Source organism: Vidua macroura, chromosome 5 (genome assembly GCF_024509145.1).
Source record: "Vidua macroura isolate BioBank_ID:100142 chromosome 5, ASM2450914v1, whole genome shotgun sequence".
Classification (NCBI taxonomy): Eukaryota; Metazoa; Chordata; class Aves; order Passeriformes; family Viduidae; genus Vidua; species Vidua macroura.
In genome coordinates, this window is record NC_071575.1 from 17139149 (window position 1) to 17155770 (window position 16622).

At 49.8% G+C, this 16622-nt stretch overlaps 6 protein-coding genes across 6 annotated transcripts; 3 read left to right on the forward strand and 3 right to left on the reverse strand.

Annotated features, from left to right (window-relative positions):
- Positions 1 to 1431: 1431 nt before the first annotated feature.
- On the forward strand, positions 1432 to 1882 carry LOC128808015 (histone H4). Its single transcript, XM_053978779.1, has one exon. The coding sequence runs from the start codon at positions 1479 to 1481 to the stop codon at positions 1788 to 1790; it is 312 nt and encodes a 103-aa protein (XP_053834754.1). The 5' UTR covers positions 1432 to 1478; the 3' UTR covers positions 1791 to 1882.
- A 2304-nt stretch (positions 1883 to 4186) lies between these two features.
- Positions 4187 to 4882, forward strand: LOC128808023 (histone H3). The gene has a single exon (XM_053978786.1). The coding sequence runs from the start codon at positions 4190 to 4192 to the stop codon at positions 4598 to 4600; it is 411 nt and encodes a 136-aa protein (XP_053834761.1). The 5' UTR covers positions 4187 to 4189; the 3' UTR covers positions 4601 to 4882.
- Positions 4883 to 5530: 648 nt separating this feature from the next.
- LOC128808013 (histone H4) lies at positions 5531 to 5943 on the reverse strand. Its single transcript, XM_053978776.1, has one exon. The coding sequence runs from the start codon at positions 5932 to 5934 to the stop codon at positions 5623 to 5625; it is 312 nt and encodes a 103-aa protein (XP_053834751.1). The 5' UTR covers positions 5935 to 5943; the 3' UTR covers positions 5531 to 5622.
- A 4270-nt stretch (positions 5944 to 10213) lies between these two features.
- Positions 10214 to 12264, reverse strand: LOC128807992 (histone H2A.J). The gene has a single exon (XM_053978753.1). The coding sequence runs from the start codon at positions 11971 to 11973 to the stop codon at positions 11530 to 11532; it is 444 nt and encodes a 147-aa protein (XP_053834728.1). The 5' UTR covers positions 11974 to 12264; the 3' UTR covers positions 10214 to 11529.
- Positions 12232 to 12621, forward strand: LOC128808024 (histone H2B 1/2/3/4/6). Its single transcript, XM_053978787.1, has one exon. It carries the CDS (start codon positions 12241 to 12243, stop codon positions 12619 to 12621), a length of 381 nt encoding a protein of 126 aa, XP_053834762.1. The 5' UTR covers positions 12232 to 12240.
- Positions 12622 to 13844: 1223 nt separating this feature from the next.
- Positions 13845 to 14741, reverse strand: LOC128807982 (histone H1.10). Its single transcript, XM_053978736.1, has one exon. The coding sequence runs from the start codon at positions 14739 to 14741 to the stop codon at positions 14076 to 14078; it is 666 nt and encodes a 221-aa protein (XP_053834711.1). The 3' UTR covers positions 13845 to 14075.
- Positions 14742 to 16622: the final 1881 nt, after the last annotated feature.

The window sequence follows — 16622 nt, forward strand, 5'->3', positions numbered from 1 at the left end:
TTTGATATTAATAGGTATAAACTGATGTAAACACTGGTCAATTATCTACACATGAAAATATACATCAGGGTGGTGGCCAAGCATAACCTGTATTAAATAAAATACATACAAAAGGTCTACAGAGAGAGAATGAGAACTTTTGAGAAAAGGTGGTGAAAAAGGACAAAAAACCCCAACAAAACAGTGATGGCTCAAATGCAAAAATGTGCAAAATTACCAGGCAAAACCTTTCCACATTCAAGAAGCATTGCATAGTGATAGGCATGCATTGGAAACTGGGAAAAGATGGGGAGGATCAAAGAAATTGAGAACTACCTGACCAGGAAAAAACTCCCAAACCTGTGCACTGCACAGATATAATTAGCAGAGGATAACTCCTGCCAAGAAAGATGGTATATAGCAACTGTGTGGGACAGCATTTACTTGAAAATCCTTCCAGAACAAAGTAGAAATACCTGAGACATATATTCATAGTAAATTTAAATAATAACTCAGAAAAAGTAAAAGGAGGTGTGTGCATGCAAAGCTTGAAGGATTTCAGGAGTCACTGCAGCAGAATGGAATCATGGAGCCAACAAAAAACCCAGCACAAAATAACACCTCCAGACCACTTTTTGTGTTCAAAAAGTAATAAATTGTGAAGAAAGAAACGACAAAAGTAATGCTTTATTACATTTCAATAAAGGATAGGATCATTAAAATTATCAAACACTTGCAACATCTTTAAAAGCACAGATATAATGCAGATTTTTTTATGGGTACATCAGTAACAGGCATTGATCAGTTCCTTCATTAACACACTAGTCCCATAAACACAACAAAGCCACATGATCATTAAGTCTGAGATGTGAGACACGCAAGGCTTCCCTACAAGTCATCAAAAAAAAAAAAAAAAAAAAAAAAAAAAAAAAAAAGTCTCCCTCAAAGGGGAAAAAAAGAAAAATCGCAGCAGATTACCCGACTTTCTCAGCCTTCCGTAAAAAAGGGTGCAATTACTGTAGAAGCGGGACCGCGGCGCCCACTGTCTCTCCCCTGCCCGGCCGGGCCCTTTGTTGGGGCTGTGCAGCGCGGGGAGCAGCGGAGCGCGGGCGGGACGCGGCTCCGCCGGCCCCGCCGCCATTGGCCGGGCTTTGCTGCAGCCCCGCGGCCGGCGCGGCCCCGCTCCCTACCGGCAGCGAGAGCCCCGCCGGCGGGGCCGGGCAGCCGGGCCGAGCGCGGCGGGCACGGGGTGAGCCCGGCCGGGATCCGGTCCCGGGCCCCGGCCGGGATTGGCCTCCGGGGGCGGGGCCGGGCCCGAGCCGGGAGCGGCTCCGGCGGGAGCGACGGCGCGAAAGTCCCGGCCCGCGGGGGAAGGGCGCGCAAAGAGCCCGCCCCGGCCCGCCCCCGGCGCAGTCCTCAACCAGGTCGGACCGCCGCCCATATAGAGGGGCGAGGGGCTGTTCCCAGCGCAGTGAGTTGCGAACTTTGCGTGCTGCATCATGTCTGGCCGGGGCAAGGGCGGCAAGGGGCTCGGCAAGGGCGGCGCCAAGCGCCACCGCAAGGTGCTGCGCGACAACATCCAGGGCATCACCAAGCCGGCCATCCGCCGCCTGGCTCGGCGCGGCGGCGTCAAGCGCATCTCGGGGCTCATCTACGAGGAGACGCGCGGCGTGCTCAAGGTCTTCCTGGAGAACGTGATCCGCGACGCCGTCACCTACACGGAGCACGCCAAGAGGAAGACGGTCACGGCCATGGACGTGGTCTACGCCCTCAAGCGCCAGGGTCGCACTCTCTACGGCTTCGGCGGCTAAACTCGGTTCTTGCTACATCTTAGCGCTTCTACAACACAAAGGCTCTTTTCAGAGCCACCCACAAGTTTCATAAAAAGAGCTATAAATCGCTACTTGCATGTACTTTATTTCAGCTTTCGGGTCGGAGGGAAAGGGGAAGGGGTTCTTCTGTTTTGTCGTCTTTCCCAAAGCCCCACAAGCTGCTTGCCCCACCCCTACGGCGTTCCGAGGGGGAAAAGTCTCGCGTTCAAGGTGGGAATAAGCTGATCTTTCCTCGGGAAACTAAATGAGGGCGCGACCGGTGTAGCGCTTGACTGGGGACTCTCGGTGCCGCGGGGCAATATGCTCGGCAAGTTACATCCTTTATTTCTCCTATTCTCTTCCACACGGAGCGCCACCCGGTTAACCCTGACCCTCTTTTGAATGGGCGAGCGACGGGACAGACAGGCGAGGAAAAACAAAGGCGGCGTCGGGGGGGGGAAATAGGTCGGGGCCAACCGCAGTTGCCGTAGCCGCTGTCGCGGCACCAGTTTTACCGCGACAGCCTGGAAGGGGAAGGGAGCTCCTGAAATGGCGGCGCTCTTCTCTCTGCCATTCGGTGGGCGGGACAGAGCGGGAAGAAGAAACAGCGAACAGCACCCCTCGGCGCTCTAGCGACCGCACAGCCAAAGACGCTGCGAGCCCCCCGCAGCGGGGTGCTATAAAGCCCTCCCGCCCCGCTTCTGAGGCTGCCTGTTCTCTAGGCACCGCTCTCGCCTACACCCACCACAGCACAGCACAGCCCCGTACACCCCGGCAGCTTTAGACGGTGACCTGCTCAATGGCCCGACACACACAGGACACAAGGGGATGGCAGGGCTGGACACTACCGGAAGGCTCGCGTTCCCCCAGTTATCCCTGAATTGCCACTACCTTGGGCACTGAAAAGCGCTTGCCGTGGGCTGCCTGTGCCTGCTCCGTAACACAGAGACAACAGCTCTCTCCAGTGGAATTGTAGTGGCTCTTAAAAGAGCCTTTCGGTTTAAAGCAGAGAGGGCAGGAGACTCAGGCGCGCTCGCCGCGGATGCGGCGGGCCAGCTGGATGTCCTTGGGCATGATGGTGACGCGCTTGGCGTGGATGGCACACAGGTTGGTGTCCTCGAAGAGCCCCACCAGGTAGGCCTCGCTGGCCTCCTGCAGCGCCATGACGGCCGAGCTCTGGAAGCGCAGGTCGGTCTTGAAGTCCTGCGCGATCTCGCGCACCAGGCGCTGGAAGGGCAGCTTGCGGATCAGCAGCTCCGTGGACTTCTGGTAGCGCCGGATCTCGCGCAGCGCCACCGTGCCGGGCCGGTAGCGGTGCGGCTTCTTGACGCCGCCCGTGGCCGGCGCGCTCTTGCGGGCAGCCTTGGTGGCCAGCTGCTTGCGGGGCGCCTTGCCGCCCGTCGACTTCCGCGCCGTCTGCTTCGTGCGCGCCATCGCAAAACCCGCTGTAAGCGCTCTGTGACACTAACTGGAAATGCTTCCTCCAGCCCCATTTATCGAGCACGGCGGCCCCGCCCTCCCGCTGCTGATTGGTCTTAGTAGGGAGAATTTAATTGGGTTACCACTGAGGCCGCTCTGAGCCCTAGTTGTTTCAAACAAATGTCGTGTTGTTCCCTTTTTACTAGAAAAAAACATCAACATCTGTTGATGTTTTACTTGCATTCTTTCTATTTCTAATATTTATTTTTCCCTAAAGTGTTTCAGAATGGTACTTCCTGCTTTGCATTTTAAGAAATGTTGTTACTTATAAAGCTTTACCTTAACAGAACGACAATCCCCCCCAAACCCCACACCCAACAAAACAAACTTATAAGCAAGCAAACGAAACAGAAAAAAAATCATCCCAAACATCCAACAAAACCCCTAAGAAAAAAAAAAAAAAAAAAAAAAAAAAAGCAGCAGAACAAAAATCCCCACCACAAAATTTTTAGTTTCAGAATGCATACAAAGCACCCGATTCCTTTGTTACTAGTTCCATAAGAATATAGGATGACAAATTATGAGCGACCAGTTTAAACAGAGAATAATATATCAGAAAACAAACCTGATTACAAACAAGTTATCTTCTCAGTAATTCTTGGAAAATTGTATTTTACTTTTACCCACTTTTAGTGGCAGAGTAATTTAAACTGATTAAGGTAAGTGGTTAAAAAGCAGCAATATCTGCTCGGAAGAAAGGGAAGACCAAGAGAAACGGCACTTTTGGGTTAGGTATTTAAGAGCAGGGCACAGCATAAGAAGGGGTTAACGCGGGATTTTCAAACCGGCCCCCTGAGCGCGGCCATTTCCATCGCCCAATCAACAGGCAGCGCTCGGATATAAAAACGAGGTGGGAGCGGTCCTCTGCTTTATTGTTGCGTTGCTTGCTGCTGTTGCTGTGGTACAGCGGGCGTCTTGGGATGGCGCGCACGAAGCAGACGGCGCGGAAGTCGACGGGCGGCAAGGCGCCCCGCAAGCAGCTGGCCACCAAGGCTGCCCGCAAGAGCGCGCCGGCCACGGGCGGCGTCAAGAAGCCGCACCGCTACCGGCCCGGCACGGTGGCGCTGCGCGAGATCCGGCGCTACCAGAAGTCCACGGAGCTGCTGATCCGCAAGCTGCCCTTCCAGCGCCTGGTGCGCGAGATCGCGCAGGACTTCAAGACCGACCTGCGCTTCCAGAGCTCGGCCGTCATGGCGCTGCAGGAGGCCAGCGAGGCCTACCTGGTGGGGCTCTTCGAGGACACCAACCTGTGTGCCATCCACGCCAAGCGCGTCACCATCATGCCCAAGGACATCCAGCTGGCCCGCCGCATCCGCGGCGAGCGCGCCTGAGTCTCCTGCCCTCTCTGCTTTAAACCGAAAGGCTCTTTTAAGAGCCACTACAATTCCACTGGAGAGAGCTGTTGTCTCTGTGTTACGGAGCAGGCACAGGCAGCCCACGGCAAGCGCTTTTCAGTGCCCAAGGTAGTGGCAATTCAGGGATAACTGGGGGAACGCGAGCCTTCCGGTAGTGTCCAGCCCTGCCATCCCCTTGTGTCCTGTGTGTGTCGGGCCATTGAGCAGGTCACCGTCTAAAGCTGCCGGGGTGTACGGGGCTGTGCTGTGCTGTGGTGGGTGTAGGCGAGAGCGGTGCCTAGAAAACAGGCAGCCTCAGAAGCGGGGCGGGAGGGCTTTATAGCACCCCGCTGCGGGGGGCTCGCAGCGTCTTTGGCTGTGCGGTCGCTAGAGCGCCGAGGGGTGCTGTTCGCTGTTTCTTCTTCCCGCTCTGTCCCGCCCACCGAATGGCAGAGAGAAGAGCGCCGCCATTTCAGGAGCTCCCTTCCCCTTCCAGGCTGTCGCGGTAAAACTGGTGCCGCGACAGCGGCTACGGCAACTGCGGTTGGCCCCGACCTATCCCCCCCCCCGCCGCCGCCTTTGTTTTTCCTCGCCTGTCTGTCCCGTCGCTCGCCCATTCAAAAGAGGGTCAGGGTTAACCGGGTGGCGCTCCGTGTGGAAGAGAATAGGAGAAATAAAGGATGTAACTTGCCGAGCGTATTGCCCCGCGGCACCGAGAGTCCCCAGTCAAGCGCTACACCGGTCGCGCCCTCATTGAGTTTCCCGAGGAAAGATCAGCTTATTCCCACCTTGAACGCGAGACTTTTCCCCCTCGGAACGCCGTAGGGGTGGGGCAAGCAGCTTGTGGGGCTTTGGGAAAGACGACAAAACAGAAGAACCCCTTCCCCTTTCCCTCCGACCCGAAAGCTGAAATAAAGTACACGCAAGTAGCGATTTGTAGCTCTTTTTATGAAACTTGTGGGTGGCTCTGAAAAGAGCCTTTGTGTTGTAGAAGCGCTAAGATGTAGCAAGAAGCGAGTTTAGCCGCCGAAGCCGTAGAGAGTGCGACCCTGGCGCTTGAGGGCGTAGACCACGTCCATGGCCGTGACCGTCTTCCTCTTGGCGTGCTCCGTGTAGGTGACGGCGTCGCGGATCACGTTCTCCAGGAAGACCTTGAGCACGCCGCGCGTCTCCTCGTAGATCAGCCCCGAGATGCGCTTGACGCCGCCGCGCCGAGCCAGGCGGCGGATGGCCGGCTTGGTGATGCCCTGGATGTTGTCGCGCAGCACCTTGCGGTGGCGCTTGGCGCCGCCCTTGCCGAGCCCCTTGCCGCCCTTGCCCCGGCCAGACATGATGCAGCACACAAAGTTCGCAACTCACTGCGCTGGGAACAGCCCCTCGCCCCTCTATATGGGCGGCGGTCCGACCTGGTTGAGGACTGCGCAGGGAGGCGGGCTCTCATGCCGGTCTCCGCCCGGCGCCCGTCTCCTCCCCCGCCCATGCGCGGCTCCGCTCGTGCTTCCCGCGAGACGCGGCCGCGGCTCTTTCCCGGCTGCGTCCCTTGGGGCGCGCGGCGGCTCCGCCTCTCCTGAGCGGGTCTGGCCTCGGCCCGCGCTTCTAGCCTTGGAATCACAGACTATTCTGAGAAGAGACCCACAAGGATCGTCAAGCCCGACTCTTAAGTGGTTGGCTCATACAGAGATTGAACGTACGATATTGCCCTTTTTAGTACCGGGTACTAACCAACTGAGTTAATGTCGGGCCGCATACATTGTCCCTGCCCGCCGTCAGCCCGCGCGTCCCTTTGCTGCTTTCCTGTCCCGCCCCGCCGTCCTCTGTGCTGGTGACAGTTCCCCAGCAGCTCTGGGTCTCCGTCAGTAGCTATGGCGGGGCCTGCGACCCCCGGCCCGCGTTTCGGGCTGCGGCGCCCCTTCCTCGTCCCTCCCCGCGGGTCTGCGGCAAAATCCGACCAATGCGGAGCCTCGCTCGGCGCTCCCGCCTCCCCCCGCCGCTCTTCTACCTCCCGCTCGTGGGGAGCCCGACGGAGCAGACTTTCCTGGGCCGCGCTGTCTTTGTTTGCTTCGGCCATGCCGGCTTCCCGTATTTTTTGTCTACCCGGACACTCCCACAACTGCCCCTTCTCTGTGTGGCGCTGGGGTCTGGGCACGCAGCGTTCCGCGCTTTCATGTTCGCACGCTTTCATGTCGACTGCAGGTCGGTGCAAGGGGGAGCAGGGAGAAATGCAGGAGGGGCTGCAGTGGGAAGCGTTTAGACCGGAGACTCCCTGGAGGCAGTTCAGAGGGGCTGTTTGAGAGCGCGGAAGGGACCGTCTTTTCAGCCAGGCCCAGCCCCGCGCAGTGCTCTCAGGGCAGCGCTGGCCTCAGGGCTCCGGGCTCGCTCCCGGCAGCTGCCGGCCTCGGGAAGAAGTATCCGCTGCCGTACACTGAGATCCCGCAAGCGAAAGAAAGAATTACAGGTATCACAAACAACGGGCTGTATGACATCTGAAGAATGAACACTAGCGAAACAATTTTTATTCCAATAAGGAATCCAGAACTTATTTCTGTTTCATGCTTTCGCAGAAAACGTCATACATGCTGCTTACAGTATGTTGGACTGTATTTGTGAAGTGATTGAATAAATACTGAGTTATGAGACTGTATTTCTAAATGAAATCTGTTAAGATTTTAAATATTACTTGCGCAGAATATAGCTGATATGCCTAAGCTGCTTGCCAATTCTTATATTATTATGTCCGTTACATGCCTACTGCTATAAAATTTTTCATATCCTTTAAAAATGGTGCAGTTATTTATTTAAAGTTATTCCTTAATATAATGTAGAGAACCTCAGCAACATCTCCAAAATATTTCTGGGGATAAAATATTCCCTAGATTCAGGAGGAAATGCAATTGAGACAGTCATGCTTTCAGTTACAGGTGGCAAAAAGGTAGAAATCCTGTTATAAGTGTTGCTGTGAATTCCTTTCTCTTTCAAATTTAAAGAATTGCCACTCATATATACAGAATAAGAAGGAAATATATCTTTAATTTAGATTAGGTTTGCTTTTTTGACTGAACAGAATGAACTAAGACTGTTTATAGACTAACTGGAAGATCTGTCAGTAGTGGGCCTGCCAGGCTGGTGCTTAACATTCCCGTTTGGCTCCACAAAGTCTGCTTTGTTCTTTATATCTGAAAATCTGTGTCTAGCTAGGTTTCCTGAGGCAGTTAGAAACAGCATTCTGATTACTTAAGAAACCCAAAGGAATGATGCAAAATCTTTTGGTATGTCAAAATAATAATTTATTCCTAAGGCTTCCTAAATGCGGATTGAGGATCCTAGTATAACTTTTCCTTCCAGCAGTATAAGTACTGCAAGACTTGGAAAATCCCCTTCCATTTCTGCCAGAGATGGGTGATGGAGAAGCTGAGGCCAGTAGCTTAAATTAAATAAAACAGCTGCAAACCCCTTTCCTCAATAGGTCTAGTACATTAGATATAACTTAATATCATGCCTTCTAGAAGGCTGCCTTGCCTATGTGTTGCTGCAAGTGTGCATGGACATGTTTCACAGGTGTGTCTGTTAGGGATATACATACAGTTCTCTTATGGATAAGAGTATTTTCTTAAACAAAAATAATTTAAAAAGAGAAGAAATAAAATTTTGCTGCAGAATAAAATCCCCAGTAAAGTTATTTCTACTGTTAATTTAATTTTTTTTAAATCAAAGTTTAGCTTCCCATCCGCATGTTATAGGTACCTCATTTTCCTCATGCATTTGGGCACACAGCACTAGGGGTTAAATGAGAAAGGAAACTTTTGCAAAAAAAATAGTTAAAAAAATTAAAAATCTGTAGCTTTTCAAGTGTGCATTAATTAGGACAGTTGCCCTAGTTCCTCATTAAACTATAATGAGAAAATTGCATTTGTTTATTACAATAAGGCAACATCTCACCATGACTGCACAAGAGGGTACATAATTAGTAAAAAAGTCATTGCATCAGTGTATTATAACCAACTTCAAAGCTACTAATAATTTTCTTGAGAGCTTAAGTGGCAATTTAAATCCATATCTATATCTGCTACAACTGTCACAATAGGTATAATAATATGCAAACTAAAATAAAGTAAGAGCTGCTTAATAGGTACATTTTTCCTAGCATTGAAAGCAATATAGATGAAAAGGGGTAGAAAAGCTCTTTGAATATTTAACCGTGCAGTTTTAAGTCTTTTGATATATGGACTGACATGACTGAGTTATCCCCAAGCATAACTGTGATCTATAGCAGTTCAGGGACCTTGCTTGCAGGTTCGGATTTTTTTCTTTTTGTCACAAATTCTTTAGAATGTGAAGGTGCATTGCAACCCAATGACACAGCTAAGGTACAATGTGATATGGATTTCCTCTTTCCTACTGCTTCTTGCATATGCAAATGAGATAAATTCATTTATTTAAACTTGCTTAGCTGCATTCCTTCATCCACTGGAATTTGCTTGAAAGCTGTCTTTAACAGCAGGAGATTTTCCAGCTCTCCTACCGCTTAATCCATCTGATTTACTGGGCTTTTACCTTGGAGACCTCATCACTGGTGATGGCAACACTGGGTTAGCAACTGCTGAAACCACTACTGGCTAAGACAAATCCAGGGAGTGTTAAGGAGTGGATCTAAGCATCACAGAGGATGAAACTCCAGGTACTGAGGTGAGAAGACAAATGAACGTAGTAAGTGTCTGGAATGCAATTCTGAAGCAAATAATATATTCCTGTTCAGATGACAGGAAGAATTTGGAGGGATACACTGGGCTTAGCTCCAAACTCAGAGGATGGGGCCCTCTCTTGTGCTACCAACTCTGACCTCCACATACAGGAGTTTGTCCACAGAGAACGCCAACTCCTGCTTAGATATCTCTACCCCACGGCCTTTTTCTGGAATTCCAGTGCTTTGATCTAGAGATACACACTTGTGGCCCAGAAAGCCCATCCTAATGAGGGGTGCAACAAAAGCAGCCTGAACTGAAGGTCGAGGCAGGTGATTCTCCTGTTCCACTCAGCTATCCTGAGACCCCACCTGGAGTTGTGTATGCAGCTCTGTGATCTTCTGGCATAAGAAAAGACATGAATCTGGCAGAGCAGGTCCAGAGAGGGCCACAGAAATTATCAGAGGGCTAGGTCATCTCTCCCATGAAGAAAGGCTGAGAGAGTTCCAGTTGTCTGGACAGGGGAAAAGCGGGTTCTGAGGAAATCCTATAGCAGCCTTTCAATAGAGCAGGCTTCTTTTCAGGCCTGTAGGGACAAGAGGAAGGACAATGATTTTAAACTGAAAGAGGCCACATTTAGATTGCACATAAGTAAAGATTTTTTTTGCAAGGAGGCTTGTAGGACACTGAACAAGCTGTTCAGAGAAAATGGGGATGGCTCATTCCTAGAGGATGTCATCCCTAGAGTCAGGCCTGATGGGGCTTTGAATAGCCTGGGCTAATGAAAGGTGACCCTGCTCACAAGCAGGGGTTTTGGACGAGGTAATCTTTAATGGTCCCTTCCAATCCAAACCATTCTGAGACTGAAATTTTCTGACAAACAGAAGATATGTAGAAATATCTTCTGGAAACTAAGTATAGAAGGCTCATGCATGTTAAAATAAAATTTTATTTACCATTGCAGTTTTTAAAGAAGAAGTGTAAGGGCCAGAGATATTTAGCTGTAGTAAATGATCAATAAAACAGCATAATAAAACCACTACAATCCAAAACGTGTTCACTTAAAAACAAAACCTTTAGACACAGATACCATCACTACAAAAGATTAGTCTGGTGCTCCAGCAGCTCTCTTTATATTTCTCTCCACAAATGATCCCTGATGCCCCGCTTTGGCCATGGCACAATGCTGCCTAAAAAGCCTCTCTGCTACAGCTTGGGGATGATGAGGAGGCAGTGGGAGAATTGCCTTCCCACAAGCCCAGAGCACTCCTCTTTCTCTCCAGGGGATGGAAAGAGCAGAGGTGCAGCAAAGATGAGACCAATCACCTCAGTGCAGTGTCCTACAGATCATCAGATAGGCTTCCGGGAATATCCTAGCAAGAGGAATCAGTCAGACAGTATTTCTCATAATTTATACTAATGAGTATGAAGAGATCTAAGGTTGTGCTCTGGGGTGATATTTGTGCCAACAATATAGAAAACTCAATATTACCCACTGTTAATTGATACAAGAAGAGGAGTAGCAACGAACAGTGAGAGAAGTTATGAGTAGAAAGTTTGAAAATGCCTTTTAAAATGGGAATATGCTACCGCTACAAGGTGCTCCTGAATGAGTGTTACACTTTTCCTTTAGAGTGCAGGTCTCACTAAGTAGAGATATAGATCAAATGCAATTTTTGCTAAGGCATTTCTCATTTTATTTCTACATGTATTTAACACATAGGGAACTTAGCAACTTTTAAAGAATAAAGGCCTTTAAAGGGAATGAAGAAATCCTTTTTTCATTGTTAGATGTAGCTACATCTAGGGTTTAGGATGGTCTCCTATTTATCTCCATGCTGCATAGCTTTTGCCACTCCCACCCGTGCTTCAACCACCGTCCTGTATTCTACACCCTAAGTAAGCTGTGGAACCATGAAAGGTGAGCAGAACCACGAAGTACCAGCTCTTTACTGAGTGTTACAATGAAAAAATGAAACAAGAAATCATTACAAAAATATTAACATCAACTTAGAAACACGGGTTGGAAAGCAAATGTATCAGCCTTCTTCAGTAGAAACAAAGTTTTAAAATAGCGCAACACTAAGTTCGTTTGAGTTAAATTTAGTACAATTGAAGACTCCGCATCAGAGCACCTGTGTAAAGAAAGCAACACAACTCTTTTCTGACTACGTGGGTGGCTCTGAAAAGAGCCTTTTGTTTAAAATTTTACGTCGTGCAAAGTCTGAGTAGCTTTGCTCGCCAGATTTATTTGCTTTTAGCTTTATGGCTCTCAGTCTTCTTGGGCAGCAGCACGGCCTGGATGTTGGGCAGCACGCCGCCCTGCGCGATGGTCACCTTGCCCAGCAGCTTGTTGAGCTCCTCGTCGTTGCGGATGGCGAGCTGCAGGTGGCGGGGGATGATGCGCGTCTTCTTGTTGTCGCGGGCCGCGTTGCCCGCCAGCTCCAGGATCTCGGCCGTCAGGTACTCCAGCACGGCCGCCATGTAGACGGGAGCTCCGGCACCCACCCGCTCCGCGTAGTTACCTTTTCGGAGAAGCCGATGGACACGGCCGACAGGGAACTGCAGCCCGGCCCGCGACGAGCGCGACTTGGCCTTGGCTCGAACCTTGCCTCCCTGTTTCCCGCGGCCGGACATGCTGGAAGACTGGATGGGACACAGGCGGACACAGACGACAACCGAGACAATCATACTGACGCAAGCGCCGCTCCCCTTTTATCCCTTCCCTGGGCGGGATGAGCCCGCGGAGATTGGCTGGAACCGGGCACTGCCGAAAGAACCAATGAGCGGACGGATCGTGTTGTGACCAATCGGCGACGAAGACGAGCCCGGTGTGGAAAGGCCCAATGGCATTGCGCCGAGCTGATGCCTGAAATTTGCATACGTGTCTGTATAAATAGCGGCCGCTGCGGCCATTTTGTGTGCTGAGCTTCCTCCGGGTGGAAAAGCGCTGCCAAAATGCCCGAGCCGGCCAAGTCCGCCCCCGCGCCCAAGAAGGGCTCCAAGAAGGCGGTGACCAAGACGCAGAAGAAGGGCGACAAGAAGCGCAAGAAGAGCCGCAAGGAGAGCTACTCCATCTACGTGTACAAGGTGCTGAAGCAGGTGCACCCCGACACGGGCATCTCGTCCAAGGCCATGGGCATCATGAACTCCTTCGTCAACGACATCTTCGAGCGCATCGCGGGCGAGGCGTCGCGCCTGGCGCACTACAACAAGCGCTCCACCATCACGTCGCGGGAGATCCAGACGGCCGTGCGCCTGCTGCTGCCCGGCGAGCTGGCCAAGCACGCCGTGTCCGAGGGCACCAAGGCTGTCACCAAGTACACCAGCTCCAAGTAGGGCGTCTCGGACCGTCACTTTTAACCCAAAGGCTCTTTTAAGAGCCACCCACATACTCCATGAAAGAGCTTTTACACTGTAGTCCCTCGATCTCGGGTATGGAAATGTAACTAAAATAATTGTAGATAGAATTTTAAACAGATGTTTAGTCAGCTGCTTAATCTTGCAAGAGTAATTACAAAAGTCCTTAAATATTTTTTTAAGTTAGAGGTAGTTTGAGTGTATTCACTCTTCTTAAATGTAAACGTTTAAATAGTTTTTCAGTAAATGGAAACAGTGGGTTTTTTTTAACAGTAAAATTAAGAGACTATAGCATGTTCTTTCCAAATTAGAAGTTTCACAGTTAAATTAGCAAACATGCTTCACGAAGATAAAAACAGCATCTAATAATTTTTATGGAAAGGCGGAGGGAGAAATACTCGACCCACTTTATCTTTTGTTATTGATCTTTCGGAATTGTCTCGAGCTAAAATATTTTGCCTTGTGTATGAGAAGACAAGGATTACAGGCCTGGGAGAAGGGAGAATACCCCTGAAATGGGGTAGGCGCTTTAGGGGGATGAGATCTCACGAAACGCGGGGCCCCGGGAGCACGGGTAGGCTCGGAGCCAGCGCGGGTAGCGCTCCCTGGCCCCCTCCTTTTCTCCCTTTTTCCACCCTATCCCCTCCCCCCTTCCCCTGCAGCGCGGGCTTTTCCAAAATTCCCAGCGGCCCAATGAGCGGCTGCGGCTTCTCCCATCAGCCAATCACAGACGGCGCCGGGCACCCCCCGGCGCTGCGCAAAGCTCCGCGCCGCTCCGCCTCTGCGCTCCCGCCCGCGGGGCTCGGGACAGCCGCCCGGCCGAGCTCCCGCCGCCCGCCCGGCAGGGTGCGGGAGAGGAGCGCTGGTGACTCCTGCCCGCCTCCCGCCCCGGCAATCGCCTCCTCGAAAAAGTAGGTCGGTCAAATCACGCAGAAATTAAGACCTGCCCCACGCCAGCGCTGACAAGAGGAAAGGTCATTGCCAAGAAAGCGGAGGAGCCGTGCTGACAGTTCCTGCTACGGTCACTAAGAGGTGTGGCAGTCGCATCCGTGCTGGTTAGGAATCGCGCTGATTTAGAGCAACGAAAGGAACCTCCACGCCCTAAAAAGGTACCCGCCCTTAAGCAGTCCCTTTAACATCTACACCCACTTGCGGTGCTCAAAAAAAAAAAAAAAAAAAAAAAGCGCAGCCTTTAGAAAGCGTTTTCGCCGGGAATGTAAACTTTTATTTTTCCAAGTCTTAGTGTAAAACCACGGCCGTAAGTTTAGCGTCCCATCCACTCCACAGACGAACGTCCCACACGGATAGTGGCGAATAGTTGGCTCTGCTGCAGGCACGGAGCTCAGTGACGGAGTGTATCAGCCCTTTTGGGGACAATAGTGGGTGGCTCTTAAAAGAGCCGTTGGGTTTAAAAGTATTTCCACTTCAACACTTCATTTCTTCGGTGCTGCCTTCTTTGCCTTGGCTGCTTTCGGCTTGGCCGCCTTAGGCTTAGCTGCTTTGGGCTTCACCGCTTTCGCCTTAGCCGGGCTCTTCGCTGCTGCCGCCGCTTTTTTGGGCTTGGCGGCTTTTGTTGCCTTCTTGGGGCTCTTCGCTGCCTTCTTGGCTGCGGCGGCCGCCGGCTTCTTGGCTTTTTTGGGGCTCTTCTTCACCGCTGCCGCCTTCTTCGGCTTTTTGGCGGCGCTGGCGGGTTTCTTCGCCGCCGGCTTCTTGGGCTTGGCTGCAGCAGTTCTCTTCTTCGGGGCTTTTTCTTTCACTTCCCCGGGTTTCTTGCTGAGACGGAAGGAGCCGGAGGCGCCGGTGCCCTTGGTCTGCACCAGGGTGCCCTTGCTGACGAGGCTCTTGAGCCCCAGCTTGATGCGGCTGTTGTTCTTCTCCACATCGTAGCCGCCGGCGGCCAGCGCCTTCTTGAGCGCGGCGAGGGAGAGCCCCTTGCGCTCCTTGGAGGCGGACACGGCCTTGGTGATCAGCTCGGTGACGCTGGGCCCCGCGGGCTTGCGGGCTTTGGAGCCGCTCGCCGCCTTCTTCGGCTTCTTGGCGGCCGCCTTGGCGGCGGGGGCCGCGACAGCGGGAGCGGCGGCGGGAGCGGTCTCCGACATCGCTGCAGAGACTTCTTCCTAATCAAAAGAAAGTAATTGGGCTACAGTAACCCCGATGCCTGAATTTATAGCGAAGCGGTGATCTGTGATTGGTGCTTTGCAGAGCCCGCCTAACTGTTAGCCAGGAAGAGCTTTTCCTCCTCCGAGTCTGTGTTTCTTCGGAGTTATAAATTCATATTTTTCGTAAAACGAGTGCCGCAAAATCACCCCAGTTTCTTCGGAGAGTGAAGAGAAGACGGTGGACTTTCATTCGGGCAAGTTTCTTGCTGTTTGGACCACAGATGGGAGAGAAAAGCTGTTTTAAACCCCGCGTTGTGAAGCCAGAAAGACCCCGGGAACGGCAAACTTTTGTTTTTCCTTCTAAATTAAAATAAAACACGTAGATAAAAAGTCTCCCCCGTCATGCAGGCTTACTCTTTGGGGGGTTTTCTTCAAATTAGGACAGAAACCGAGTGAGCAGCTTGAGTAGTTTTGTCGTAAATTGGTTTCAAAGACAAGGAAGTAACACAATTTCATGGCTAAGCTTTGAATATGGATAAAGATTCGGCTCTCTTAACCATATCTTTAACTATTAAGGATACGGTATTTCTACATATTTTCTTGTTTGGGGAAAGGAAGAGACCTTCAGAGGAATATATATACTGTTGAAAAGTGTTTGGAACTTGTCAGGGCTATGCTTTTTGTTGTTGGGGTTTTTTTTTTTTGTGTTGTTTTGTTTTTTGTGTGGTGCTTTATAAGTGGATAGAAAGATTTTAATATTTTTACAAGTAGTCTGTCTGTAAAATGAAGTTGTTAATTCCTAGTTAATACCTAGAAATCCAAGATAAACGGCTAGTTTAACACTATCTGTTACCATAGTGGATGCTATTCTTTATGACTTACAAACATCAGAGGCAGACTTGGAGAGGAAAAATGTCTAACAGGTATAGATACACTAATATGTATTATATGCAACTTAAACAATTATGCAGCCAGCTGAAGCATCAGTTATCACCCAACAAATTAAATACTGTGGAAATATGGCCTTCATGAATAGAATGCTTCAGTTTCAGCATAACTTACAAATATTTGGACACTGACTGTTGTGGTTTTGTGGGGGTTTTTATGTTTGTTTGGTTTTTTTTTGTTTTTGGTTTTTTTTTGTTTGTTTTGGTTTGGTTTTTTTGTAGGTTTCATATTCCTCCAATTCTTTTCTTTAAAGGAAAAGGAAAAAAACTCACTATGAGGTTTCCATCCCAAGCCTAAGAATACTGAAATAATTTTCAATCCTCCTAAATCAGAATCAGTTTTAATTATTATAGTCCTGCTTAATTATTGAGTCTCATAAAGTGACCATAGAAATTAATTAAAACTTTTAAGGATGGCAATGAATTATTTGGGCTATTTTTTTATTAAGCAAGAAGACAAAAGTCTCGATTGGTTTCTAATAAAAAAACAGCCATATTTTTTTCCCCTTGATTTGAAAGAACAATTTAAGATCAAACTTAATATTTTACCACATTGTATTTCATAAAAATTTGTCATGCAAAATGTCAGTGGGCTATTTCAACAAAAGAACATTATTTCTACACTGGATAAAATTGAGATTCAAAATGACATGTGGTATGTTACAAAGGACCCTGACGTGTATTTTTATACACTGAATGTTGAAGACACAAAGTTATACTTGATACTAAAAAGTTTTGATTTAAATGAGACAGATTAAAATGACAATGATACAGTAGATACATTAAAATTACAAATCAAAACAATAAACTGTGGCTGTTCCATATTCTCTTTTATTTATATTTTTATTTTGTTGCTTGCATGCAGGTGAGTTAATAAATACTCTGAAGGAGAGAAACGGTAACTGGAGATTGGAAAAGATTAGGCTTGTCAGTA